This window comes from Struthio camelus, chromosome 24 (assembly GCF_040807025.1).
Source record: "Struthio camelus isolate bStrCam1 chromosome 24, bStrCam1.hap1, whole genome shotgun sequence".
Lineage (NCBI taxonomy): Eukaryota > Metazoa > Chordata > Aves > Struthioniformes > Struthionidae > Struthio > Struthio camelus.
Genome location: NC_090965.1, coordinates 6,732,175 through 6,759,311, shown reverse-complemented (window position 1 = coordinate 6,759,311; position 27,137 = coordinate 6,732,175). Strand labels below are relative to the sequence as shown.

At 60.8% G+C, this 27,137-nt stretch overlaps 3 protein-coding genes across 6 annotated transcripts in view; all 3 read left to right on the top strand.

The window, feature by feature from the left end:
- The window catches only part of PLEKHA6 (pleckstrin homology domain containing A6), a 54,754-nt gene extending 41,525 nt beyond the window's left edge, over nt 1-13,229 (top strand). For 2 of the 3 annotated variants that reach the window (XM_068917877.1, XM_068917879.1), the window contains 16 exons: nt 250-330; nt 2,012-2,080; nt 2,420-2,500; nt 2,895-3,044; nt 3,704-3,799; nt 4,346-4,457; nt 4,561-4,700; nt 5,461-5,649; nt 7,029-7,158; nt 7,496-7,605; nt 7,856-8,038; nt 8,197-8,361; nt 8,572-8,705; nt 8,904-9,046; nt 9,822-9,945; nt 10,588-13,229. In XM_068917877.1, the coding sequence (XP_068773978.1) occupies nt 250-330; nt 2,012-2,080; nt 2,420-2,500; nt 2,895-3,044; nt 3,704-3,799; nt 4,346-4,457; nt 4,561-4,700; nt 5,461-5,649; nt 7,029-7,158; nt 7,496-7,605; nt 7,856-8,038; nt 8,197-8,361; nt 8,572-8,705; nt 8,904-9,046; nt 9,822-9,937 (1,899 nt within the window). In that variant the 3' untranslated portion in view covers nt 9,938-9,945; nt 10,588-13,229. The remainder of the gene's footprint in view (nt 1-249; nt 331-2,011; nt 2,081-2,419; nt 2,501-2,894; nt 3,045-3,703; nt 3,800-4,345; nt 4,458-4,560; nt 4,701-5,460; nt 5,650-7,028; nt 7,159-7,495; nt 7,606-7,855; nt 8,039-8,196; nt 8,362-8,571; nt 8,706-8,903; nt 9,047-9,821; nt 9,946-10,587) is intronic. The other variant, XM_068917878.1, reaches the window with a different exon arrangement.
- Nucleotides 13,230-13,875: 646 nt separating this feature from the next.
- Nucleotides 13,876-15,551, top strand: GOLT1A (golgi transport 1A). Of its 2 annotated transcripts, XM_068917925.1 has the most exons (5): nt 13,876-13,982; nt 14,269-14,360; nt 14,526-14,704; nt 14,940-15,003; nt 15,203-15,551. In XM_068917925.1, exons 1-5 carry the CDS (start codon nt 13,958-13,960, stop codon nt 15,239-15,241), a joined length of 399 nt encoding a protein of 132 aa, XP_068774026.1. In that variant the 5' UTR covers nt 13,876-13,957; the 3' UTR covers nt 15,242-15,551. The 2 variants fall into 2 exon arrangements, with proteins under 2 accessions (XP_068774026.1, XP_068774027.1); XM_068917926.1 differs by lacking the exon at nt 14,940-15,003.
- A 6,193-nt stretch (nt 15,552-21,744) lies between these two features.
- On the top strand, nt 21,745-26,954 carry REN (renin). The gene is made up of 9 exons (XM_068917920.1): nt 21,745-21,886; nt 22,767-22,923; nt 23,334-23,457; nt 23,726-23,844; nt 24,025-24,221; nt 25,004-25,126; nt 25,625-25,769; nt 25,886-25,984; nt 26,295-26,954. Exons 1-9 carry the CDS (start codon nt 21,786-21,788, stop codon nt 26,454-26,456), a joined length of 1,227 nt encoding a protein of 408 aa, XP_068774021.1. The 5' UTR covers nt 21,745-21,785; the 3' UTR covers nt 26,457-26,954.
- The last annotated feature ends 183 nt before the right edge of the window (nt 26,955-27,137 follow it).

Genomic DNA, 27,137 nt, shown 5'->3' with positions numbered 1-27,137 from the left:
CCTCCCAAGTTTTCAGGGAAGGCAACCAGCCAAGGACATTCTTGACTGCACAAAGTGGAGCAGTGGTGGCATGGGGCAGCCATCCCCACGTGGCTCAAGCCCCTCTTGGAGGTGGCACCTTGCGGTCCGGTGGCCCGAGGTGTCTTGGACGGAGCCTCCCTCACCTGAGCACGCCGCACCACGAGCCTGGGGCAAGGTGGAAGCAGTGTCTCTGCTGACCTCTGAAATTTCCTTCCCTGTCTGTCGCAGATGAGCGAGAGTGAAACTCTGATCAGTATGGTGAACAGGATGGTGGAGAACTCTTCCCCTAGGGCTCAGCTCTACATGCAAGTAAGCCTCCCAGCCGCCCTGCCGTCGCCGGGCTGCCCCGGCTGCTTCTGCATGGCAGGCCACGGCAGCCTCCACGCCATCCATCCGCAAGCTCACCTCCTGACATTTCCGCTCATTGAAACTCCGGTATCCATACAGCTCCAGCACATCCTGCTCTTAGGGACATGCTAGTCCATCGCAGGCTTTGCTAATCCATCCATGAGCCATTTTAAACCCCGCAAATCCCTGTCCTGCAAGCGCAAGATGGGGATGTAGAAGTCCTGAACTCTCTCCCATGACCTGGCTGGGCTCAGGCACTTTGCTCAGCCTCTGTCTGCCTTTACGCGTTGAGGAGGCAAGGAGAAGCTGAGAGCAGACTTAAAACCGGAGGAGTCCGGTCCAAAGCACAGTTCTCCTGCTTGGAGTGTGGAAAGGGCTGCAGAAGCGCCGGGACCACGGCTCCAAACACGTGCAAATCATGTCATTCATGCGCACAGCTCATTGCACAGCGGGGTCGTGTGGCGCGGAGGGCCCGCCTGGCCCCGAGCCTGGTCGGGCCGCGAGGCTCTTGCTGGGTCCTGGATGGGGCCGCGGGTCAGGCATGTTCCCGAGGCTCCCAGGGCAGAGCGCGACTTGGGCTGCAGACGTCTCTTGGTTGTGTGGCCGCATGGTGGCTGGGCAATGCGTTGCGTGGCTTTCGGATGAGGGCAAAGGTGCTTGTTCCCATCCACTGTGCAAGTTGAGCCGGGAGCTGCCAGAGGGTGAAACTGGAGGCGCTGAGTTGCTTTTGTTGGCTGGGCTCCCTGCCTGGAGACAGCAGGATCCCCATGCACCAGACTCTGCCTCGAGCCGAGCTGGGTATTTCCCAGGTTCAGCCCTATTTGCATCGTCCTATGGTTTTAAATCGCTCTAAAGTAGCGTCTTGCTTTCTAGCAATAATGAAGCCCTTCTTCCTATCATACACCTTTCATCTCAAGATCTTGGAGGCATTTAATTGATGAAGTCCCATTAGTAATTTAGATTTCCAGGAAAATAAAACGACTCAGTGAGAAGCTGGATGGTAAACAGGCCCTGAAGTGGCTGCTGATGTATAGGTGTTTCAGCTCTGCTCAGTGAGATTGTGGCTTAATCTTTCTGCCTTTGTTTCCCTGCCTGTAGAATGGTGGCTGTGGTACCCCAGGCGGTTAGCAATTTGCAGGGCACCTCTTTAGCTGAGCTTTTGGCGTCTTGCGGGGGAGTTTGTCTCCGGTTAATTCCTCCTGCTTTCCCACCTGATCGGCGCTGGAGCTGGGAGCAGGGAAGAGGCCCCAGTTCTCCAGCCTTTGCCCCGAGCACTAGGCAGGGCTCAGGCAGCATGGTCATATCCTGCAGCAGATGCTGCATCCTGCTCCGCTGCTGGTGCCTCCCCAGCGATGCGGCTGTGGAGCAGAGCCCCATCGCCTCCTCCCCGCCGGCAGGACTGGGACGTCGCCTCTCCTTCCCCGCTCGCCGGTGGCTGGGTGCAGCCAGTAGCTCTACCCAGCTCAGGGACGGCACAACCTGGCCTTTCTGTGTGGCTCCCCTGTTTTGGGGCAACGGGGCAGGGGGATGGCCCGGTGCAAGAGCAGCTCGGCGGCAGCCAGCCAGGTGCAGCGCCGGGGCCAGGTTGGAGCCCGCCAGCAGCGGCTGCCGGAGCAGCGCTCACCCGTCGCTGTCCTTGCAGGTGACGCCTTTCCCGGAAGCCTACAGGGAGACGCTGCACGCCTACAAGATAAGCGAGCAAGACACGGATGTAAGAGCAAACGTTTGTCCTGCCTGTCCCCTCTCTGCCCTGTGCTGGTGCTGTGAGCTTCATTGCTCAGTTTCAGCCCATGTTTGGATTTGGCCCACTTCTCACCTTGGCCGGGGGTGAGGTCCCTGCAGCAAGCCTGGCAGGCTGGAAACCCTCCCCAGGGCAGCGTGTTGCCCCATCAGTGGGTGATGTCCTGGCTGGCCACGCAGGCCTGGGGCGTCCCATCTCCTCCCCAGGGCCTTGACTCCAGCTGAGCAAACACCGTGCACAAACCTGTTTGCACAAGCACACCGCGCTCTGATCGCTCTTCCTCCCTCTCTTTTTCCCGCCCGGGGACAGAAGCTCCTGGGGAAACTCTGCGAGCAGAACAAAGTGCTGCGGGAGCAGGAGCGGCTGGTGCAGCAGCTCCGAGCGGAGAAGGTACGTGGAGCGCGTGGTGCACGGAGGCTGCTGCCTCTCCGCCTGGTGCCCCTGGGCCCAGGGCTGGGCAGCCGTCCAGGGACAAGCCTGGCTGCAAGGCAATGGCCATTCCCAGGTGGCAGCACCATGGCAAGGAAGCGATGTCCCGTTTTCTTGGTGACAGCTCAGTGGGGATGATCCTGAGCTGGGCAGAGACAGCCTGGCCATGCTGTGGACCTGGTACTCCACATGCATTAACGGTGTATGTGTAAGGAGAGGGTCTGCTGCTCCCACGTCAGCTGAGGCAGGGTGACCTGCCCCAAGGCCCCCAAGGCAGTGGCAGAGCTGGGTTGAGCCCAGGGTGGCGCGGGGGCCATGTTGAGGGCTCTCACGGCTGTGTTGCCTTCCCCCCTAGGAGAGCCTGGAGAGTGCCCTCATGGGGACGCACCAGGAGCTGGAGATGTTTGGGAGCCAGCCGGCCTACCCGGAGAAGCTGCTGCACAAGAAGGAATCGCTCCAGAACCAGCTCATCAACATCCGTGTGGAGCTGTCCCAGGCCAGCACGGTAACGTGCTCGTCCCCGCACAGCCCTCCTCCTCCACCGCGGGGCTGGGGACGCCCACTGGCACAGGAGATGGCAGGGACCCACTTGGCGCTGCGGCCCCGGCAGAGCCGCATGCCAGCCCGCCTGCACGGGGAGAGGAGGAGGAAAATCCCCTCTACTGGCTGGCAACCCAGATGAGCCAAAGTCCCTGGCTGGGGACAAAGCAAATTAACCCTTGTGACGCCAGGCTGGCACACATGCCAGGAGCCGTCGCGGCTCTGGCTTCCGGCTGGCTTGGCCAGCGCTGGCAGGAGCCCGGCTCCTCCGCCAGCTTCCTGCCCGGTGTGAATGCCCCGGCCCGGGGCGCAGGCACCGCTCCGTCTCCCTGGCTCCTGCACCGACTCGGCCATTCCCAGCGTGCCATCAGAACAGGGAGCTCCCAAAGGCATAGCCTGTCTTGAGACGTGGCTCAGGCTTGTGTCCTGCTGCTGCCACCACCTTGCAGGCTCTGCTGGAGCTCAGGGTTTTGTTTTGGGAGCAGATTCCCTGTGCTTTCCTGGGTGCTGTGCTGGCCCGGGGCTGCTGCAAAGCTGGGGGAGAAAATTGCCGAGGGCTCGCTGGGCAGACCTGCTAGCCGCCAGCACCGGGCAAAACCCTTCCTAATCCCCCTTCCTCCGCAGGCCTTGGCCAACAGCACTGCCGAGTACGAGAGTCTGGAGAGTGAGGTGTCCGCCCTGCACGACGACCTCTGGGAGCAGCTAAACCTGGACATCCAGGTGAGCGCCGGCGCTGCCGGCCCGGCCAGAGCAGGTTTGCCCTGCCAGCTCCTCGGAGGTGAAAGTCTCCTGGGTTCTTTGGTCCTCCAGTCCCCCAAGGAGCTGGTTTGCAAGCGGCTGCTCTGTGCTCAGACCTCAGCATCCTGCTTTGCCCATGCAGAGTAGCAAATGGCACCTGTGGCATTGAGCCCAGAGGGGTGCAGGAAGCACAGGCACCCTGGTGCTTTTCCCTGGGTGCTAAACAGGCTGTAGCACAGCGCGCTTGGTGCCCTGGGCAATTCCCAGCGCTCATGGAGCTCTGTAGTCGGAGCTCCCTGCCCCAGCCTGGAGCTTGTGCCCAGAGGGAGCTGAGAGATAGCTCTTGGCAGGAATCGAGTTGTGAATGCGTTGGTTCAGATCGCCCGGGGCAGTGTGCTGGGGCCCAGCCCTGGGGCTGGGGACGCGGCAGGGCTGACGGCGGGGGCGGCTGAGCCCGGCTGCCGTGGCTGGCCGCGGCGGGAGCCTGGCCGCTCAGCCCGCTCTGACCCCTACCTTTCACCCCTGCAGAACGAGATGCTCAACCGGCAGATCCAGAAGGAGATCTGGCGCATCCAGGACGTGATGGAGGGGCTGAGGAAGAACAACCCGTCCCGCGGCACAGACACTGCCAAGCACAGAGGTGACCGCGCTCGACACAGCCCCTCCGTGCGCTGGCACGGCTTTCCCCAGCGCCCTGCTGCAGCGGCCCCAGTACACACACTGATTTCTGCTTTGCTCCACAGTAGCCGTGGGCCCCTCGGGAACGTACAGCTCCAACAGCCCCGCCAGCCCCCTGAGCTCGGCCAGCCTCACCAGCCCCCTGAGCCCCTTCTCCCTCGTCTCCGGCTCCCAGGGCTCGCCCACCAAGCAAGGGCCCAGCGAGGTGAGTGACCTGGGGTGGTCGGCCGGGTCCCCAAGAGCCCTTCCCCACCGTGGGGTCCCTCCCTCCCAGGGCTGGGCTCGCGGGCTGGCCCGACCCCTCGCTCTTGGGGGGGCGGGTGGGCAATGGGGTGAGAGCGTGGCCGGATTCGCACGTGGCTCTGCCTGGGGGGACCGCTCAGGCCGCATGCATGGGCTGGGGGCTTTCCCCGTGCGGTCTGGTCCGCCCTGCTTGCAGAGCCTGATTCTGGGCTTTGCAAATTTGGGCTCCCACCTCAAGCAGCCTGAAGGCTGAGACTTGCTCAGCTCCAGGGTTTGGGTTCAGCCGCAGCTCTTGCTAACACCACGGCCCCCTCTCACTTCCCATGCTGGGGGTTCAGGTGTGGCAGTGTCCCTCAGCTCCTAGTTTCATCTATGTGAGTTTGGGGTTGAATCCAGGCGCAGATTTTGCACGTCACCTGTGCAGAGCGATGCCGATGTCTGAGCTAGGGAGAGGCTCGTGCTCCAGCCGAGCGGCCTCTGCGGACCCTGGTGCGGAGCAGGCTGCAGCGAAAGCAGCCCCGGTGCTGGCGTCTCCGCGGGGGGCACGGCCGTGGTGGGGACTGAGACCGCGGGGCCCCCGGGAAGCGCCCTGGGGAGCAGGGACCAGCTGGGCTGTCGGCGACCGGCGGCTCTCCCGCCTTCTCCTCCTCCTCCTGGCCTGCTGCTTCTGCTGTTTGTTGTCTCAGTCTCTCTTTCTAACTCTCTTTTCCTTCCCGTCTCAGTTTCTCTGCTCTCACGCCTCTTGCTCCTCACCACCCCAGGAACCAGGCCCGCCTCGACCTCCCCTTCCTAAGTCGTATGTCCCCCTGGAGTCTCCTCCGACCGTTCCTCCGCTCCCTAGCGAGGGCCGCCTCTGGCCGTACCCCACCTCCCCTTCTTGGCAGCAAGGCGGCGAGGCGAAGAGGGGACAGGTACCGAAACCTCTCCGGAGCGGCCTCGGAGCTGTGCCCCTTCCCCTTCCTCCCCGCGACAGAGGCCAGGGCGATGGGGCTGCCTGTCCTCTCCCAGCCGCCGGGCCGACAGTCAGGGAGGGACAGCGTGGCCCAGCGCTGAGAGCGTGCACGGCGCGGGGACGGCTCCTGTCCATGCAGGTGGCAGGTACGCAGCCCCTCCGATGGGCGCGTCCCCACGGCAGCCTCGCACGGCAGCCTCGCCACGGCACTCTCGTCCTCTGCCTTTGCCGTCCTGGGGCAGGACGGGCAGCATCAGACTTGCTTCTCTTGGCCAGCCAGAGGATGCTCACAGGTGCTGCACCGACCTGCCTCGAGCCTCTCCGCTTTCCTCTGCCCTGTCCTCTGTCACTGTCGTCCCACGGCGTGCGTGGCACCGCTCCTCACCGCGCCGGGGGCTGGAAACCCCCGTGCCAGGGTGCTCAGTTGGTTTGCGAGCGATCAAGTCTGAGCTTGGGACTCCCTGATGAAGCCCCAGCAACGCTCCCGCCTGGGGAAAGGGTATGCGGAGGACACGGGTGTCTCTGCAGCCAGGCAGTCTGGAGGGGGATCAGGATGCGTGCAAGCAGGTGCTGGCACCGCGTGCAAGGCTTACGGACCCCTCCGCAAGCGCCGGTGGTGCTCACCGGCAGCCAAGCACCCGCGGGGCAGCGCGCCTGCGGCCGTGTGTTGATCCAGGTGGTGTAAGGGGTATCAGGACATGCCAGCTCTGTGCAAAGTGCGGGGCAGTTCTGCGGCGGTGTGCAGCACTCTGGCTGTACCCCTCTGTCCCCCGGCACCGCTATGCCAGCGCCCGGGCCCTGGGCACGCTGTGCCTGAGGGCAGCAGATGGGGAAGGACCCCAGCAGGGCCTGCGGCTTGCTTCGCTGCTGCCCAGCGCCTGCCCTGCGTGGGACGTCGGTGCCTGCTGCAGGCTGGGCATCTCTCTGGAGCTCGGCGCTGAGCTCCGGCTGCCTCCAGCCTGGATGCTGTTTCGTGCCATTTCCAAACCCCTGTTGGGATCATTGCCTGTGCAGAAAGCTCTTCCCATGCGGGAACCTTTCCTACCAAGACAGCCACCCACCGTGCCCAGCCCTGATGAACCAGGGGGCTGTAGCTGGTGCGACAGCTGCAGAGCCCTCCCAGCCTGGTCTCTGGTGGAGCACGTCTGGGGCAGGCGGTTTGGCTTCTCCAGGCTGGCACTGCCTGGCCAGCATCCGTGCATCCTTCTGCTTGCCGGGAGCGTGTTTGTGGTCCGTACGCGACCCTGTGGCCGCAGAGAGCAGTGGGTCCGTCCCCAGGCAGAGCATGGCTTCTGCATGGGTCAGTGGCTCACCCGGGCACCTGCTTTCCCTCCACAGCCCAAGGTGAGCTTGGAGCAGAGCAAGAAAGATGGGTCCCGGCCGGCCGGCCCCGGCTCCCCCGCCGAGGGGCCGCTGCTGCAGAGCCGGCAGGAGCAGGAGGCGGAGAAGCAAGCGGCTCTCAACAAAGGTACGCAGCCTGGGGGATGCTGGCAGCACCCCCTCGGGGCGCTGCCCGCTGCCACAGCTCTCGTGCTCGGCTGCAGTGGCCCGGCAGGGTTGCTGCTGCAGACGGGACCTGCTGCCCCTGTGCCTCGGAGCCACGGGGAGCGTTTGCAGCCTTGTCTCTGGCTTTTCCCTTTGCGACGCGCAGCATGGTCGGGGCCAGGCTGCAGGCGAGGGTGCACAGCATCTCGCCAGGAGCCCGCTGGTGATGGGGCAGCAACTCCCCCTCCATGGGCTCCCATTGTCCCTGGGCTGGTTGATCCCCAGGGGGTTTCAGCCTGGTGTTTCGGTTTCCTCTGCAGTGGGCATCGTCCCCCCCAGAACCAAGTCTCCCGCAGAGGAGGATGCGGCGCCGGCGGCAGGCGTGGTGAGGAGGAACGCCGGCAGCATGGCCAACGGGCTCGGCTCCCGGGTAGGGCTGCGTCGATGGGCTGGGGGCCGGGCTGGCAGTGCTGGGAGCTGGGCTAGCCCAGGGGCAGCCGGGCCAGGCGGCAGGGCCACGGGGTGGCTTGCGCTGCATGCCTCCATGCCAGTGTCTTCGAGAGAGGGTTTGGGGCTGCGAGGCTCGTTGCAGAGGGACGTGTCTCAGCACGGGGTGGACGGGGCTTGCCCCTGCTCCATGCAGAGGTGCGTGACCGTGGGGCTGGCCGGGCTCTCCCCAGGAGAGGCCGAAGAGCGCCGTGTTCGCCACCGAGACAAAGGTGAAAATGAGCGTGGAGGAGCAGATCGACCGCATGAAGCGGCACCAGAGCGGCTCCATGAAGGAGAAACGGCGGAGCCTGCAGCTCCTGGGCAGCCAGCAGCCCGAGACCCCCGGCACCAGGGCACCGGCCTCCTACAAGGTGGTGAGTCCTTGCACGGGGTGGGGGACTGGAGTAAATGGGCCGCTGCACCCATAAATGGGTAAATGGGCAGAGCAGGACAGCTCCCTGTGGGTGGTGGGACCGGGGAGCAGAGAGAGGAAGAGGAGGGTGAGGGCTCAGCGGGCTGTGGTCTGCCGCAGGTGCGCCGGCACCGCAGCATCCACGAGGTGGACATCTCCGACCTGGAGGCTGCGCTGCGCTCCGAGGACTCAGGCAAGGTCTACGAGACGCCTCGGGAGGAGATCGCCCGGCTGCGCAAGATGGAGCTGGAGCCACAGCATTATGACGTCGACATCCATAAGGAGGTGAGGCCGGTCTGCGGGGCTGGCGGTGCCCTGCCCGGGGGTCCATCCACCCTCCTCCCTTGGCTGTTGGGGGTCCTGGAGCCAGCATGACATGTCCTGCGGGTCGTGGGCACCAGGAGATGGTTGTGCGGGGATGAGGGTTGCCTGTGCCCAGGGGTTTGGGTTCCCCGGCAGCAGGCGTTCAGCTCAGCCCTTGTCCTCTGCACCCAGCTCTCAACACCGGACAAAGTCCTCATTCCCGAGCGGTACATCGAACTGGAGCCCGACACCCCCCTCAGTCCCGAAGAGATGAAGGAAAAGCAGAAGAAGGTGGAACGGATAAAAACCCTCATTGCCAAATCCAGGTGAGGCTGCTGCACCCGTGCCCCCTCTGGCTATCGCTGGGGGCATCCCTTCGACCAACGTGCCACCCATTCCCCCTCCGTCCTCCAGTGCCTCCCTCCCTTTGCTGGGCTCTGCTCCAGCCCCGCGGTCGCGTGATCCAGGTGCCCTCCTGGACCCACTGCCCGTGCTGGGCGGTGACGCCGACGCTCTCCCCGCAGCCTGCAGAATGTGGTCCCGCTGAGCGAGGGTGAGGTGGACACCCCCCAGGACCCGGAGACCCAGCTCCAGGAGCAGGAGAAGAGGATAGAGATCTCCTGCGCCCTGGCTGCGGAGGCCTCCCGCCGGGGCCGCATGCTCTCGGGTAAGGCATGGAGGGGGCACGCAGGACCTGGGGTGCCCACGATGGCGGGTCACCTGCCGAGCAGGCAGGAATAGCGACAACTGGACAAATCAGAGAGGTTGGACGAGCAGCCCGCACGGGACCGGCTGGCTGAGGGGCAGGAGAGGCAGCAGGAGCAAAGGGGTTTTTTTGGGCAGCAGAGCAGGGCACGTTGGGGCACGGCAGGGGAATGCCTCTCCCCAACGGCGGGCGAGCCAGGCTCTGGCAGCGGCGCCCTCACCGAGCTCCCAGCACCGGCACAACGTTGAGCCCAGCTGGCAACGTGGTGGAGGCTGGTGGCCACTCTGGACGTCCTGTGGGTCCACGTGGTTGGGCTCTGCTTCAGAGTCACGGGGGTTTGCTACCGCACGGTCCCACATCTGAGCAAATAAAACCAGGTCAGAGCATGCTCAGGGCCTGTTCTCTGCGGGAAGCGTTGGCAAGAAGCAGGGCAGGAAGGCCCCACCGCGAGCCCATCTGCAGAGCACACGTCTGCAGGACCCACTGCCCACCACCACCCTGCGGACAGCACCGTGCCTTGCCTTGTCCATGAGGATCCTTGCGTGGTGCTCACGTGTGCATGCCGTGGCGAGACGCTGTCGTGTCCGTTTGTTCTAACCAAGCTTGCTTCCTCCCTTCCTCCCTCTTCGTTTTCTCCCCGTCCGCTAACCTCTGCCTGCCGTGTGGCCTCTTCTCCTCCGTCCCCGCTGCCGGCAGCTGGTGTTCTTCACGCCCTTCTTCCATTTCTTGTTTCCAGCTCAATGCGCTACCCCAAGCCCTCCCACCTCCCCAGCTTCCCCGACTCCACCGACCAACCCCCTCTCGTCTGAAACATCCCGGGTCGCCGACAGCAGCCATTTTATGCGTGTCTGAGCCATGAAGTAAGCACCTTTTCTCTTGTACTTCATCCCATGCTCTCTCCATCGCAGCCTGCTGGCTGGGGGGACGGGCGGGGGGGCGTTTCTCCTCCCGGGCTCTGTTCTGCCCCGCGTTCGTTCATCGCTGCTTGCTCCAGCTAACAGTCTCCTGAGCCACGTCAGCCCGGTCTCCTCCCATGGACCAAGCGCAAGTGTCCTCAGTGGTGAAGCCCCCGTGCAGGGCTCCAGCCTCCAGGCTGGGTCAGCCAGGGTCAAGCGCGAGAGCTGTGCATCAGCATGGCGCCTGGTGAGACGGTCCTGAGCGGTAGGGTGTCTGCCTGGAAATACAAAATCCCACTTCAGTTTTTTTTGCCAGCAGAAATTGCAAAGCCCCAAGTGCGGGAAGCAAAGGGATCAGCTCAGGATTAGGATGCACGTGGTGGGAGCTGTCTCCAGCCAACCTTGCTGCTTGTGCACGGTGGCTTGTGACGTTGTGCAGAGCCCATTTCCCCAGAGAGCTGTGGAAGTGCCAGGAATGGGGTTGAATCTGCATTAGGTTTTACTCTGAGCAAGTGTGGTGGGGTTTCTGGGAAAGCCTGGGGCCGGGGGCTGCCCTGGCACTGGCAGGCCCACGTCTTGCTCAGCCGCGCTCTCCTCTCCCTCCAGCGCAAGCCCTGGCTGCTGCCAACGCTGGCAAGTTCCACGGGGCCACGTTTTAGCACCTCGACGCAACACCGAAACTCTCCTCGGCCATCGTTTTCGGTTCTCCCGGACCCCCTCCCTCTCACAAATGGCGAGACCACCCTGGACGGAGGAGTGGGGAGATGCACCATGGACAGCCAGCAGAGGCCTGCTCTCACACCAGCTCCCTTGCCCTTCCTGGCCCCGGGCTCTGCTCTGGCCTGGAGGAGATGTGCAGGAGCCTGTAGGAGATGTGCAGGTGCCAAGAGTTTGGTCGTGGGAGCATAGTACCGAGGGGACCAGGAGACTGCCCTGGACTGCCAGCCAGCACAAGGATGGGCTGTTGCATGCGGGATCTGTTGTGCCCAGGGAATGGGGTAAAGTATGGACGTTTGGTCAGGGGGATTTGCAACCACATCGGCAGTGCCCAGTACAGCTAGAAGGTCTCCCTACCAGGGCAGCATTGCACCAGAGGTGTGTAGGACTCCCATGGCTCTCTGTGCTGATGTATTGGTCTCCCAAGGGTCTGCAAAGATGCTCTTCTAGGTGGAGACCAGCCAGTCCCCACCATGGATGATGCTTTCACCTTCTGGTGGACCTGGATGCTCCATCTCTGCTCCTCGAGCAACTCTTCCCCTCCCTGTGTCCTTGCCTGAAACTGCTTTTAGCATCCCAGGAGTTCATCGCCAGCAGAGCGTGGTCTGCCCGTTTCTCCTCATGCTCGTGGCCCAGCAGAAGGAAGGAAGGAGCTGAGGATGGGGCAGATGGAAAGAGAACTGAGGGTACTGCAGAGGTGCCTGGGCAGGAGCCAGGGAAGTGGGGCGGTCTGTGCCGGGGTGGCACAAGGGTGTCCAGTGCGCCGGTGCGCAGCAGGCACGGAGCAGCAGGTCTGTGCGGGGATGTGGGCATGTTGCAAAGGAGTAGTGGAGCGGTGCAGCGGGCTGGTGCTGGGGTGTGAGGTGGGGTGGCAAAGCCACAATGCTTTCTGGGGTCAGCAGGGATCCTTCTGCGCGTAGGGATGATGGAGGGATAGGGAACAGGCTGGGGGCGATGAATACCTCTAGGTGATGGCAGCGGGGGACCGTCCTTGGCCTGCTCCTGAGGGCAGTACCCCTTTCATGGGGATGGGAGAGGGTGAAAGACAAATGCTACTAAAACACGGACTCATGTGCGCTCGCGCGGGCTGCAGCAGAGGCACCGACTGCTGCATCGGGCAAAACGCTGGCGAGCTTGCTGCAGGGGCTGGCACCGTCTCGGCGCTCCTGGGGCCCCTCCGTGCGGCTGGCGGAGCGTCCGTCCCTCCTGCCTGCATGTGACCCCAGGCTCATCTGGAGCAAGGTGTCCTCCTGGGTGCCCAAAAACCTTCTGGCTTCTCGCAACCTGGAACTAGCGGCTCGCAGCCGGATTTAGGAGTGCCGTCTGCACTCCAGACCCTTTTGCTTGTTTTTTCCTGTAGCAAGTACCCTTTTCTTTAGCTTTCTGGAGGGAGAGGAAGGCTGGTTCTGCCTGGAAATAGGAAATCCCACTTAAGCTTTTTGGCAGGAGAAACCGCAAAGCCCCGAATGCCAGCAGCGAAGGGATTATCTCAGAATCAGGCTGCCCCGGGCTGAGCATCGCCTGGACCCGCAGCCCCTCAACGCCGGCGAGAGGCAGCGATGGGGCCGGCGGGGGCTCAGGCACATCCCTTCTCCCAGACTGGGGGAGCCTGGCGATATCCAAACAGTCCCTGAGCTGGGACCCGCTACCCCCTCGTGTCCGTGTGCTGCCCGTGAAGTCCTTGCTCCGTGTCCCCGTCGCCCGGCCCGCTGGGCTCCTTGATCTTAGCAATACAGGTAGTGTCCCAGGAACCCGCAGCCCCGCTCCAAGAACCTCCCGCAGCCCTGTTAGCTCATAAAGCTGGCCCTTTATTTTGCTATTACATGCCTTAATATATGTTTTATGGAAATTATACATTTATAATATATATATATATATATATATTTGTTTTTTCTCTTCTTTTCTGGGAGGTAGTTTTGTGCTAATTTTTTCTCGCAGGGTTGTTGGCACCAGCCCTGCCCATGAGTTATGATAGCAGATTCTTTGCCAAATTATCAGAGGCGGGGGGGAAGAAACTATTTAAAAATATATATATTTTTTCTGCTTTTATTAAAAGCAAATTTATTTAAAATAAAATATGAAGAGAACTGTAAGTTTTCAGCAGCGATGTGTTTATTTCCCTGTGGCGGAAGGCAGTGGCGCCGGCTGGCGCGAACTCCTCAGCCCGTGTAAATCGGGGCGCTCAACTCCCTGCGGAGCGAACCCCCTTTACACCGGCTGCAGGGGGGAATCGGGCCCAGCGGACCCCCGGGGGTGCTGCCCCGTCCTGCGGCCCGGAGGGAGGCCCGGGCCCCAGCCGTTTGCCCAATGCACTAGGATCCCACGACTGCAGTATTGTGCACCCGGGTTTTTTTTAACTGTTGTTTTAATTCTTAATTTTATTTTGGTTATTATTTTTCATAACACTTCATATACCAGTGACTTGTAACCGAGAAAGGATTTGCATCGGGAGGAAATCTATTTATGCATTTGGGGGGGGGAAGGGGGGCATTTGTTTTCTGGGATTTTTTGCTAGTGTTAGAGAAATAAAAGTATCTAAGAAACAATGCAATGTCAGTGTCTTTTGTATAAAGGTGACCTCAGATGATAATTTAAATATTAGGGCGAAGAGACAGTGCATGAATGGCGACGGCATTTCAACCATTCCGAGAGGGATTTATTTGCCTTGCCCACAATTCAGTCTGCGACTGATGCCACTTTCTCTCGCTCCCTCCCAATTTGGGGGGTTAATTTTCCCAGTAGTGTTTATTTCAGGTATAGCTACTCAGGAGTAGCATTTGTACCTGGCAAGTTTGTATAAAGCCAATGGAAAAAAAACTGCTGGTTTGTAAAGAGACGGTGTGCAGAGCAGGTCCGTGTGGCAGCCTTTGCCCCGGACTGTGAGGACCCGCCGGGGGCTCGCTCCCAGCTTGCACCACCGGAGGCAACCAAGAGACCCCCAGGGACTCCCAAGCCCTCTGTCCTCACTGGGCGCCTCTCCCCGTTTCGGGGATTGCTCCAAGCACAGTCAGGTCCTCCCCAGGGAGCAAGAGGCAGACGATGGAGCAGGGAGGGCAGGAGCCGGCAGCAAGAAGCGGCCGTGCCGCCGGCTCCGCTTGAGGCGATGCCGTGCCCGAGGAGGAGCCGCCCGTGGGCACGCGGGTTAATGATTTGCAAGATGACGTGGGGACTAAAGGCCTTTCCAAGGGTCACTGCCGGCGAAGCATGTGCACGCGCAGCTGCCCTTGCCCAGCCTCACCCCAGCCCCGGGACCGGCAAGATGGTGTCGCTGACGGACTTCCAGCGTAAGCTGGGTGGGCGGCGCGGGGTCGGCACTGCTCCGTCGGAGATGCTGGGCCCCCGCGGCAGCCGGGGCTGCTCCGTGGCTCGGAGCCGGGGCCAGAGGCTGCACCGGTTGGAGTGGGGAGAGGGACGACGGCGAGCCTGGTTGTGGCCCCAGGCTCGTGGCAGGAGGCCGGCTGGGATGCAGGATAAGGACCGGATCAGCAGCCCGATGCAGGGCGCCGAGCCACTGGCTCGCGGGCTCGTGCCACATGCCAGAGCCCTCAGCTCAACCCGCATCCTCTGCAGGGATCGGCGTGGGACTCGTCGGCTTTGGCCTCTTCTTCATCCTTTTTGGGATGCTCTTGTACTTTGACTCGGTGCTCCTGGCCTTCGGAAATGTGAGTACCACAGGGCTGGGGCTTCCCGGTCCTGCTGGTGGCTGGTGCTTGGCAGTTGCACCTGAGGGGCTCTCCCAGCCGGGCTGGACACAGGAGCAGATGCTGGTGCTGAAGCAGGAGCCGAGGGCCCATCCGAGCAGAGCTTTTCCCATTTCCTCCTGCTAGATCCTCTTCCTCTCTGGTTTGGTCTTCATCATTGGCTTCAGAAGGACATTCACCTTCTTCTTCCAGAGGCCAAAACTAAAGGGCACCAGCTTCTTCCTGGGAGGGGTCCTCATTGTCCTCATGAGGTGGCCCCTGCTGGGCATGCTGCTGGAGGCCTACGGCTTCATCACCCTCTTCAGGTTTGTTGTCCACTGAGCACCTACTCTTTGTGAGCATTTGCCAAATGAAACCAGACAAGCAGCAGGGTTTCCAGCCTGGCAAAACCCCACCAGAGCAGTCCTGTCTTGGGTCCCCATGGCAGAGCTGGGGAGCGCCCTGTGGCTCCTGCCAACACCCCAGCCCCAGGCAGACCCCTGCTCCCCGGCACGACCTGACCTGGCACAGGGCTTAACAGAAACTTGTGTTTTGATGCAGGCGTTTTTTCCCAGTGGCTTTTGGATTTTTGGGCTCATTGGGAAACATCCCCCTGCTGAGCAAGGTGAGCAGGGCGCTGGGCGCGGTTTTCACGGATGTGAAGCTCGGGGTTTGCAGTCCTTTGGTGATGTAAATTGGTATCTCCACTGAACTAGGCATCCATGGTCATGAAAGTGCAGGGGAAATTCACCATGGTCTTGCCACAGCTCCTGGAGGATGCACTAAAGTATTTGACTACTTATCAGAAATTGTCACTCTTGCAGCTATTCCAGAAACTTGGAGACACCAGCTCCATGGTGTGACCTTGAAGACAGGCTGCACTGCTAAAGATAGGAGGCAGCAAGTGAGCTCTGGCCCGCCTCTCCCACACCCGTGTAACCTGCACCCAGGGACCCCTCACGCTGATTGGAGCAGCCTGTGCCCCAAGGACGGTGCCTCACTACCCCACCGGGCTCTCAGCGGTGACCCACAGCCTGCCAGGAGCAAGCGGGTGGTGAGCGAGGCTCCTGAGCCCAGAAGTTGTGCCAGGTGGGATTGTGTAATGCTTTTTTTTTTTTTTTTTTGTCTTCCCCTGATGACTGTTGGATTTAATTAAAATATGTGTTTGAAACCAAATCTGGATCATGTTCCCTTCCCATGGCTCAGGGCCTGCTCCAGCTCCTCTTAGTGCCACCAAAAGGCACTGTGGCCATGGCTGGAGATGGCATGGGGACCTTTCCATGGCTGTGGATGGCGATGGCACAGGGACCTTCCCATGGCCATGGCTGGAGGTGGCATAGCAGGGGGCTGTGGCCACCCACGCCCACAGCATTCCTGCTCACCAGGTGCTGACTTTTTGAAGGGGACTTCGCTAGCGTGAGGAGAGGGACAGGGCGCCCCGGGAGGTGACTCCTCCGTTGTAGAGCTTTTACACGAGGTGGAAGTAGCCATGCTTGGAGAGCCCTGAACCGTTGTGTACCATGTAGGTGAGGAGGCCTGTGGCAAGGGCGGCTGTTCCCAATGTCCTCTCACCATGGTGGCCCGGCTGGCCCCAGCAGCCCTGCGGGTCATGGAGCTGCAGGCCGGCATGGATATGGGCTGTGGAGAACAGAGCCACCTGGAGAGCAGCGGAAGAGGGCTGGGGAGGTTAGGAAAACACCCATTAAAGCCCATTAACATTTCATGACCTGATCGGAGGAGAGTAAATTACCCTTTTCAAATTCAGTGACCACGAAAAAGCAAATGACATCTGGAGTTATTAATTAATCAAGAGATGCTGCGGGGGGAGGAGTGAAGCAAATACTTGGAGAGAAGAGCACGAAGCTAGAGATACAGTGCTCCCTATCTCCAAGCACTATCGGCCGGGACTTGCTTTTCCTATAGACCCATTCCCAGCTGAAGGATGGGACATGGAAGGAGAGGAGCTTGAATTTGCAGGCTGGGTGCGTAGCAGGTAACACGTGCCCGAGCTTGTGTGAGTGATGTTGGCTGTAGTTGCTGGGACAGCTCTCCCAGGGCTTGGCCAGTGGGAACACCTTGCATGCCCGCTGCCTCTCCTGAAGCCTGACTCCTCCGTGAAGGCAGGCGCGGGGAACCGGGCCGGCTGCCTGCCCACGACCCAGAGGCTCTTTGCGAGGCAGGCAGCACGGGACAAAGCCGGAGGAGGGAAGGAGCAGCAGCACTCAGGGTCGTGCTGAGTGAGCACCACCACCAGCTCCTCAGCTCCTGCACATCTGCATTGCTCCAGAAAGGTCTGCAGAGGGTTGCAGCTTCTCCGCAGAGCAGGATCCAGCCCCATCAACTTGTATTCAAATTTGCACAAGCTAAATGGGTATGAACCAGATTTCTACGAGTGCACGGGAAGCTGGGTGCAATCATAAGTTTAATTAAACCAGGGCAGTTACAGCAAAGTTGGTCCCTGTGCAGATACTCTTCTTAAATTGCAAGAATTAATTATTGCATTTGACTTAAACCTGTTCCCTCCTGATTGAAGCACAGCCTAAATAAGCTGGTCGCTGTACCTGTCGGCACCAGGAAGGCATTGCAGTGGTGCCTCCACCGTGGTTCGCTGTTAGTTTGCATCAGGTGGAAGCAGACTTTCCACAGAACAAGCTCCCCAGGAGGCATAAATCACGGCACCCCCCTCAAAAGCAGGGTGTGCTGGTGTGGGGTCCCTAGGAGGTCTGGCTTGCAGGATGCTGCTCTCTCACAGCTGATTTCAAGGGGCTGCAGGTTGCAGGGGAGGCTCTTGAGAGGGAAAGCAGCTGGGAATTTCCTGGCACAAGCTTGGTGGGGTGGGAAGAGAGTAGAGGTGGGTCCAGCCCTGCTGGCATCGTGGTCAATTTTGGTGCTAAAGCTCAGAGCAGCAGGAGAGCCAGGCAGCAGTTTGCAGAGAAGGGATGGGTGAGGAAGCACAAGCTTGTTGTGCAGGTAAGTGGGGGCTGTGGTCTCCCTAAAGCTTACCTGGCGTTCCTGTCTTTGCTTCATGGCAGCTCAGAACTTGTGCTTGGACTGCGTGGTGATTTCCTTCAAGCTTCGTCTTCAGGCAGCCATCAAAAGAAAGAGGAATGGTCCTAACGATGTCACATACATGATAACCTGATACTCCTATTCCCTTCCTGGTCCTTGCGGCAGCTAGTGTGGGTGAGCCAGGGTTGTGTCCCCCCAAGCATTTTAAGACCCTATCACCTTAAAAAAAACAACAACAAAAAAAAAGAGTAAGCCTGATGGGAGCATCGAGCTTGGGTAGCAGCAGGGCTTTATTTCTGGATGTGCCAGCCCCTGGCCTGGGTTTCTGAAGCTTATTGTAGGGGAATATTTTCCCTCCGATTCTGAAAATTGCTATGTCAAGGCACCCTGTTGGAGCAGTTTTGGTTTTAAGAAAGCGCTTTGGGTGAAGCCCTGGCTCTGCTGACGTCAATGGCCAAATTCCCCCTGGTGTCGGTATGATCCACGTTCTCCTGTGAGTCCTTCCCAAAAATTGCTTCTATGCTCAAGCTCTTCTGTCGTGTGGAACAAGGATCCTCTCCAGCCCCATATGGTTTTTTTTTTAGCAACAAACTCACAGAACAGAAAAGTAGGTGAAGTGTGTGTGTTGCTGAGTGGAAAAGATAGAAATATATCTACATTTTGTATAATTTTTCAAAGATCTCTCAGGAAAAAAGGCTATTTGGTAAAATTTCCTAATGACCTTGTTTAGGGAGGACTGTTGCAAGTACTTCGTATTCCAAATTTAAGGGTTACATGTGTTCAGATCAAGCCAACGTTACAGGAGCAAACTTTATCTTGCAGGAAAGCATTTGTTTCTCTTTGAAAAGCATTTTTTCCTTGAAATCATTCTTAGCTTGATCGTTTGATTCCTTGAAAGCAGACAGGAAATAAGTTAAGAGTGTGTTGCCTTGTTATTTCCAGATGAGATCTTTATAGGTACATAATCATATGAAATGCCAGCCTTTTCCAGCGAACCACAGCAGGTTTCCAACATTAGCGCACAAATCAGGCAGGGGAAATTGCAGTCTTGCTTGATGGCCTGGTACCTTCAGTCATTGCAAATACTCAGGGCAAGCGTCACTTTTGTTAGCAGAAGGCACGGTCGCTTCAAGGCTGGGTGGGACGAATTAAGCATCCTCCCTGCTGATAAAATGTGCTGGAGATGGTCTGTGTGACTATTGGTTGTTTGTAGCTGCTGAGGGTCTCTGGGACCGGGGGTATCTCGGCTGTGCTCGCGAGCCTCCTGCCCTGCCAGACCCAGCCTGGCTCGCTGCGGAGCGACGCCATACGTTCTCTTTCCTTCCTCTGTATCCCCCATTCCTGCACCCTTGGGCACAAGCCCACCTTTGGCTGGTTATTTAAAGCCCTGCGTCAGGTCTTTTCAATTCTGTTCCCATGCACCAGCTGCTGGTCTGTGCTCGCTGCTGGCAGAGGTGCATTAAAAAATGCACTGCAGGGTCTCGAGGAGCCTTCGAGCAGCTGCTCCTGTGGCTGCGGGGACAGGTGAGGAGGGCAGAGGAGACGGGGCCGAGTAAGCACACTGCTCCGGATGGATGTGATAAATGTGCGGTGCTCCAGAGCCTCCCTGGAAGGCAGCAGGGCTCAGCTAAGACCTCCAGATATTTGCACCCAAGGAAGGTGCCCTGTGCTAAGGGGCAACAGCCCCCAGTTCTTCCGCAGCTCTGTGAGGGGCTCGAGTAAGTCTTTTTTCCCTTTTATACCTGTGTTTCCCGCCCAAGGGGCTGTGGCGCAGTCTCCTGTGCAGGGAAGGGCTGTCGCCCTTGGGGGCTGCGAGCCCTGGGGTGCAGAGAGGCAGGTACCGGCGCAGCGCTGCCTTCCCACCCGGTGCCCCCAGCCCTCCACCTTTCCCAGCCCACTCCTGCTCCACCTCTGACCCTGCAAGAGATGAGTGCCCGTCCATCTGTCCCTCCCAGGGGGAGCTGCTCTGCAGGCTCTGCCTTTTCCAGCATCCCTCGGACGTGCCCTGGGCTCTCCCGGAAGCGCCTCCCCCTTCCCCGGGCTAAAGGGGAGCTGGAAATGCCAGAGCCCCACGGTCCCGCGGCCTGGGACCACCTTCCCCGGCTGACGTGGCCCCTCGTCCTTGAAGTCACACCGCAGCCCCTGGCCTCTCCTTTAGGAAACTCGGCTCTGCAAAGTAAACAGAGCCTGTGGGATGCCCTGGGAGGGGATTTATGTCTGGTGGCCGCTCGCCAGGAGCTTTCTCATGTTGCTGCGGCTCCCAGCCGCAGCCCCGGAGCGCGGCCCGGGCCGGGCTCCTGACCCCTGCGCCCCGGTGCAACCTGTGCCCAGGGCACGCGGCTCCCTCGAGTGACGCAGTCCGGGGCCGGCGGCGCCGGGACCCTGCGTGGGAAAAGACGTCAGGGGAGCCGGGCCCTGACCCATGGAGCAAAGCCCGGTGGGATGGGGGGCCAGAACCGGCTGGTGCAGGAGGGGGCCAGGATGCTCTGGCATGGAGCAGCCCAGCCGGCCGGAGCTGAGCCTTGGTGCCCTCGGGCACCCGCTCAAGTTCAGCCTTCCCCCAGCTCCAAACGCTGCAGAAACCCAGCGTGGGAGGAAGACTCTCAAGCTCTGGTTTGGAGAGGACCTGTCTGTAATTTGGGGGGGGCCTCCCGGCCCCCGGTAACCCCTTGGCACTGGTACCCGCAGGACAAGGGTGGCAGCAGTGCCCCGAATAAACGCCATCTGCAACAGGAGCGCGTCAGCGTGCTCATGTAGCTGGGTGTTTCGAGGCAAGGGCTGTTATGTAATCGAGTTTCTTCCGAGAACATTTTTATTGCCGTCACAGTAGTTTCCCATCGAGGTTCCCCCAGATCAAGTGTTTGGCCTGCAGCCCCGGGACCTGATCCAGCACCGAGCAGCCTCCGCGCTTGGGCCGGGCGCAGTGCTGAGACCTGCAGCCCGTGGGAGCCCTCCATGCACCGGGGCGGGTGCTCAGCTCCCCGGCACCAAGCGGCAGAGCCCATACTTAGCCAGTTTAAACCCTCCCGGATGGGACCAGCAATGCACCTTGTGGCAACGAGTCCTCTGAGCCCAAGCTGGGATTTTTTTAAAGCAGATCAGATACCCTCCTGGTAACATGTGGCCTGCAGGTTCCCTTTGCATGCCTTGGTCTTACATCAAATAAGAGGCAGATTTGAGTCTTTTAACAGGCCCTGTCCACCTTTGCCTGGTCCGGGTCGTGGAGGGTGCTTGTTGGGAGCACCAAGCCCCTGGGCTGGCCGCAGCCTGGGAAAGGCCCTTCAGGCTGTTGGGCTGGGGAAATCCCTGCTCCTGGCCAAGGCATCCCATGGGAAAACCTAGGGAAGCAGCCCACCCCCTCTGCTGCCCTCTTAGGGCTTCTCTGGAAATGCCTGCTTTTCCAGGGGGAGGTTGGGGGATCAGAGCTGGGAAACAGTGCCAAGGACAAGGGGGAATTTTCTCTTTCCCCTTCCAAAACACAGAGCAGGACCAGGTGCAGCAGGTCGGGCACCCAGAGCCACACTGGGCTGCTGGGCACCTTTGCACCTTGTTGGTGTGGGGCAGAGAGCAGACTGTTCGTCCTGACCACAGTGTGACTGTGCAGGCCATGGGCACATCTACCTTGGCATAACATCATATGCAACAACTGCAATGAGTTTCGCTGTTCTCTGCACCTGGACTCTGCATTCAAGGAGGCTGTGCCCACTGGCTGGTATAACTGGGCTGAGCGGTGCTTTCCTCGCTTACAGTGTGCTCTGAGCAGCACCCGAAAGGGCAGCGTGGTCTAATGGTTTTGCAGTTGATGTCTGTGAGGCTGAGGGGGCTGCAGCTGAGTGCCGTAGCCTGCTCTTCTCGGCTCTTTGGGGAAAGCCTGTTTCTCTGCACCTCCTTTCCCCCACTGCAGCGTGGGGCTAGTAAAGCTGTCTGTGGCCAGAGCATGCCCCAGGTGCCCGACTAAGCAAGCCCTGGTTAGACCTGAGCCATCACCGCTGCCTTCAGCGCTGCTCTTCTGATTGACACCAGCAGGCATTTGGCCCGTGCCCTGCACATGCCGTGTTAGCGATGGCCTGGCGCTGACACGCAGAAATGCTATTAATTGCAAAGGGTGTGGGTTAGCAGCTCCGAGCTATTCACAGCTCCCCGTGCCAGCCGCGCCCCGCAGCGGTGCCTACCTGCCGGCCCTGCCGTCTGCCCTGCGCAGGGCTCGCCGGCCTGGGCCACCCCGGCTACCGGCACAGGGTGCCAGTGGGCAGCGTTCCCCAGCCTGCAGCCCTCCCCCAGCCCACAGGGAGGAGAAACCCATGTGGATGCAGAAACTCAGGCTATAAAAGCACCCTCCCCTTGGAGACACGAAGGAATCTGCTGTCAAAGGAGGAGGTGGCCCGGGGAGAGCTCGTGATGCCGGCAGGACAAAGCGGCAGGGTGCAGTGGTATTTGCTCTTTGTGGCTGTGACCTGGGGCACCGGCCTTTTCCACTCGCCAGCCCAGGGTCTGCAAAGGTAGCAGTCAAAGCACGTTGCTTGTGGGCTGCAATGCGCCGGGTCTTGCTGTCTCCCGTCATTTCTTGGTGCTTTGGCTGGTGCTGAGGATTGAGGACTCTGCTCCTGCACCACCTCGGGCAGCTGCAGGCCTTCAAAGCACTGGAAAACACCTTTCCTTCTCCTTTTCTTTTTCTCACTAGCACCTCTGGGTCTCCTTTGCTCCTCTTCCCCTCTCCCTTTGAGCACTGCATGGCTTAGGAGCGTCTCTCTTTCAAAAACGAAAAAAGGGGAGGGGGGCAGCAAGCAGGCCAAGATGAAGCACTTCACTTGCAATCCAAAAGAGCTGAGCCCCAGGCTGGGCTCTGCTCAGCTAAACCCGGCTATGGTCGCTCTGTGCTGCGAGAGCAGTATAGCCCCCCAGCGTCGGTAAATATCTGCTGCAGCAGGAGCTACCTCTTCCCAGCCCTCAGAGGTCCCTTCCCTGGCCGTATGCAGCGGGAAGAGGCTGCCGCGTCTGCCCGCAGGCTCCAGGGGCCAGCACTGTCTTCTCCATCCTTGAGCCTGGACCTGCACAGGCTGCGCTCAGCCACATCTGGACCTGGGCGCTATCGGCACCCACTGGGCAGCGCTACCCCAGCCTGTGTCCCCAAGCCACCACCGTCTGCCCTGGTCCTGGTGGGACGGGGCTCCGGAGGCCGGTGTGGCTAGCAGGGCTGGCGTAGGGCTAGCAGGAGCAAGGCCTGGCCTGGCGGCCCCGGTGCTCAGGTGCCCGGCGGGCTGCGGCGGGGAACTGCTGCCATCTAGAGCCCCCGGCTGGATTTCCCGAGGCAGGACTGTGTGGGGAGCGAGGGTGGTCTCCTGGGCGGTGGCCCCATGGACCTCTCTGCTCGGCCGGCAGGATCGCCCTGAGGAGGATGCCCTCCATCCGCCAGACGCTGCAGGAGATGGGCGTGAAGGTGTCGGACGTCTTCCCCGAGCTGCAGCAGAGCAAACGCCACGGCGCGGCTGACCCTCGAAACGGGACGGCTCCCACCATCCTCACTAACTACCTGGATGTGAGTCTCCTCCGAACGAGCGGCTTGTTCACCTGATGCGAGCCCCGGTACCCCTTGCGACCCTGGTGGAGGGCAGGGCGATGTGTCTGTGCCCACCTCCGTTCCTCCTTGGCAGCTCCCGATTTCGGTGCCTCACCCCCCCGAGCTCAGGGATGCTCTGGCGCCTGGCGCTGCCTGTTCACCACGCGCCGTCCCTGCGGCTGAGCCTGGCAGCAGAGCGGCACTTGCATCCCGCAGCCCCTTGGTCTGTGCAACCCGCCCAGCCTGACCCCAGCGCTGCCGTGGCTGGAAGGGAGGGATGTTCCCCAGCTCCGAAATCCTGAACGCCACCTCATTGGGGGGGTGGGGAGGAGGTACGAGCCCTCTCTGCTGCATGAGCCGTGATGCTCCCCATGCTGTGCCTCCTGCAGACCCAGTACTTCGGGGAGATCAGCATCGGCACCCCAGCGCAGACCTTCAAGGTGGTCTTTGACACGGGCTCGGCTAACCTGTGGGTGCCGTCGCACAAGTGCTCACCCCTGTACAGTGCCTGCGGTGAGTGCCGGGCCGCGCCGCGAGCACCCTCGGGCCCCGGGAATGGGGTTGGGGGGAGAAACGCCATCCAGCCTCAGCCCTGCAGGGCCCTCCATCTCCGTAGGGTGCTCAGAGCGGGCTGGCACTGTTAAGGTTCCCGCAGCTGGGTCTCTCTCTGCTGCTGCGGAGCCTCCTCATGCTGGGACACTCGTCCCCCAGAGGCTGGGGGAGCAGCCCTGCCCCGGCCGCCTTCCTCGCCTCCACTTTGATGCACGTTCCCCTTCCTCAGTTTCTCACAGCCGCTACGACTCTTCTAAATCACGCACCTACATTGCGAACGGCACGGGGTTCGCTATCCGCTACGGGACGGGGAGCGTCAAAGGTTTCCTCAGCCAGGACATCGTCATGGTGAGTGCCTGCCCTGAATTGCAGACCCCTGAATTGCCTCCGCGGGTAAGGAGTGATACCCGCGCACACAGCTCTTCTCCCTGCTACAAGCACACTAGTTACTAAAAGTAGGGGACTCGGGCAGGGGGGATTTGCCCCCTAAGCTCCCTGCAAAGGTGCTCGTGCTCTTCCCCTCCCCAGGTATCAGATATCCCCATCATCCAGGTCTTCGCAGAGGCCACGGCGCTGCCTGCCTTCCCCTTCATCTTCGCCAGGTTTGACGGGGTGCTGGGCATGGGCTACCCGAGCCAGGCCATCGACGGCATCACCCCCGTCTTCGACCGGATCCTCTCCCAGCAGATCCTCAAGGAGGACGTATTTTCCGTCTACTACAGCCGGTGGGTCTCGCAGGGAGCAGGCGCCTGGACTGGGGAGGGCATTTCTCTCGCAGAGCGCGGGTATTGCAAACACCAGTGCTGAGTTTGCATCTCGGGACTGGGAAAGAGCTGCAGCTAGGGTTGCAAGGGCCAGCGGGACCTGAGCTGGGGTGGGGGCACGGGCACCACGCGTGGCGGATGCCTGGAGGAGCTGGGGTGGCAGGAGGCAGCACAAGAGGTGGAGCTGAGCAGCTGTTCATCCACAGCTGCCTGCAGGGCTGCCCACCCTGGGAACGGCCGCTCCTGGCTCGTTTGTTGCTGTCAAACAAAGTCTCCAGCTTTGCTAGCGGTACTAGCAGCCGCCCTCCGCTCACAGGTTCACGGCGCATCTCTCTCTTTGCAGAGCTTCCAAGTAAGAAGACGAAAAGCGCGAGCGCTCTCGAGACGGCGCCCCACTAACACTCCCCCGCGCCTCCGGGGCCGGGCGGGATGCTCCGCCGGCTCCCGGCGCGAGCGGCCGGGCGCGGGTTCGTACGAGCTGCCGCGGTGCCGCAGCTCCGGCCGGGGGCCCTCTGCCCCCCGCCCGGCTCGGCGCGGACGGCCCCGAGAGCCCGCGCAGAGCGGCTCGGGGACCGCGGTGCGGTGCAGCCCCTTCTCCTGGCGTCTTTCCCACCTCTGTGCGTTAACTCTCGCGCTCCGCCGCTGCTAACCGGGTCAGCGAACCTCGGGGCCGGTTCCCTTCTCCCCGGCCTTTTCGGGGACGGGGGCAGAAGGGGGAAACCGCGCTGTGCTTTGCCTCTCAGGAACTCCCCTCTGAAACCCGGTGGGGAAATAATCCTCGGGGGAAGCGACCCAGCCTACTACACCGGGGACTTCCACTACCTGAGCGTCAGCAAGAACGGATACTGGCAGATCAGCATGAAGGGGTGAGACGGGGAACGGCCCAGCCCTGCCAACAGCCCCCGGGAAACGCCTGCCGGCCGCGCGGCGACGGGGGCAACGCGGTCCGTGGAGGCTTGCGTTCGCTTGGCGGGTGCCGACGGCACGCTGCGTCGGCCCCCGAGGAGCCGCGGTGCCCGCCGGGGAGCGCGGAGGGGGTGGCCCTGTGGGCTGATCTCACCGGGAAGCAGCAGGGGAAGAGTTTCATCCCCTTTAGTCCCGCAGAAGTAGCGTGAGGCACTGAAACAAATCTGCTTTGTGGTTTGCTTTGCTTTGCTTTGCTTTGTTTTGTTTTGTTTTTTTAAGGTACGTGATTAAGCTTAGCTTTCACATTGGAGAATGGGAGCGTTCCCAAAGCCCCAGAAACACCAGGAACGGCACGTGCTCGGCTTGGCCAGCGCTCACCTGGCTGGCCGGGCTGTGCTTGCCGGCGGGCACAGGCGCCAGCCGTGCCGCCGTGTCACCCCTCTTCCCTCCCGCTCCAGGGTGTCCGTAGGGGCTGAAACTTTATTCTGCAAAGAAGGCTGCTCGGTGGCAATCGACACGGGAGCGTCCTACATCACCGGCCCGGCCGGCCCCGTGTCTGTGCTGATGAAAGCCATCGGGGCGGTCGAAATGGCCGAGGGAGAGGTGAGCGAACCGGCGTCCCTGCCGCGCTCCTCCTTCCCGACGCCCTGGCTGCCCTCACCCCAGCCCGTTCCTGCCCGCAGCGCACGCGGCTCACCTCTGTCTCCTTCCTCCCACAGTTCGTTGTTGACTGTGACAGAGTCCCGCAGCTGCCCAACGTCTCCTTCCACCTGGGGGGGAAGGCGTACGGGCTCAGCGGCTCAGCCTACGTCCTCCGGGTAAGCGGGCATCCCGCCGTGCACCTCCTAGCGCGGCTGCAACGCGCCCCAGCGCGATGCTTCTCCTTCCCAAAGCCCTTCCCAATCTGCGGCGGTGTCCGGATAAGCCCCCAGCTTTATTGGGTGGTTTCGGGGAGATTTGGGATGAGCAGCAAAGCACCGAGAGAACCAGGGCTCTTGCTTCCCAGAGAGAGGGAAGTCGGGGCCAAGGCGTTTCTCCGGGGATAGCGACCCTTCCTGGGTCGCTCGGCAGGAATGGGAATCTCCCTACGAGCCCCGTGGTCACCACATGGCTCTCTCCTCTTTGCAGCAGTCCCAGTACGGAGAGGACGTCTGCGTCGTGGCTTTCTCGGGTCTGGACATCCCACCCCCGGCCGGCCCTCTCTGGATCCTAGGAGCCACCTTCATCGGGCACTACTACACCAAATTTGACCGGCGCAACAACCGCATCGGCTTTGCCACGGCCCTCTGATGGCAAGCGGGGATGGGGCGGAGAGAGGGAGCCGGCTCGGAGGCAAGAGTACCGCCGAGAAGAAACGATTGGAAGCACGAACGAGAACAGCGTTGCCTTGAAACACAACCACCTCCTCTCTGCATTGAAGCAACTGCAAAGCCTCTCCCACTCCCACTCCCAAGCCCCCGCTCTGCTCTGCGAGAGTCTTTGCTTTCGGGGGGAACAGCGCCTGAAATGCTTTTTCTACCGAGCATGTTCAGTGTGGAGATCAAAGCGGGATCACGTGTCCGGAGCGGCAGCTCCAGAGATTTCAGGGTGATGTGCAATAGTACAACCAGCGTGCAGCAAAACCAGAGGTGCTTGCAGGTTGCAGATGTACTGAGGAGGGACGATTTGTCACAGCCCGCGTTAGTCTTTGAGTGGGGGAAAAATAATCTGGCTGTATTTAATGACAGTTTGAGCTGGTGTTAACCCTATCCCTTTCCATGATTTAGCATTAAAAAAAACCCTCAAAGCAACAGGCTGCTGAATTGATGCTTGTTCTTGCGGAGGAGAGAGAAATGGGGCAGACTTTTAAGAGAATTAGGAAACAAGTGTTCCTTTATTGGGATTCATTATAGCAGACACTCTGCTTTTATATCATTCCCTGTGCAAGAGTGAGACACGCTCCCAGCTAGCGCCAGTGCTTCTACATGTAAG

Excerpts from the sequence above, each read along its gene's own strand:
- REN (XM_068917920.1), top strand. The coding sequence starts at position 21,786 with ATGCCGGCAGGACAAAGCGGCAGGGTGCAGTGGTATTTGCTCTTTGTG. Across the intron at positions 25,127-25,624 it reads TGGCAGATCAGCATGAAGGG|GGTGTCCGTAGGGGCTGAAA; the intron begins GTGAGACGGGGA and ends CTCCCGCTCCAG. Across the intron at positions 25,985-26,294 it reads GCTCAGCCTACGTCCTCCGG|CAGTCCCAGTACGGAGAGGA; the intron begins GTAAGCGGGCAT and ends TCCTCTTTGCAG.
- GOLT1A (XM_068917925.1), top strand. The coding sequence starts at position 13,958 with ATGGTGTCGCTGACGGACTTCCAGC. Across the intron at positions 13,983-14,268 it reads GTCGCTGACGGACTTCCAGC|GGATCGGCGTGGGACTCGTC; the intron begins GTAAGCTGGGTG and ends CATCCTCTGCAG. Across the intron at positions 15,004-15,202 it reads ACATCCCCCTGCTGAGCAAG|CTATTCCAGAAACTTGGAGA; the intron begins GTGAGCAGGGCG and ends TCACTCTTGCAG.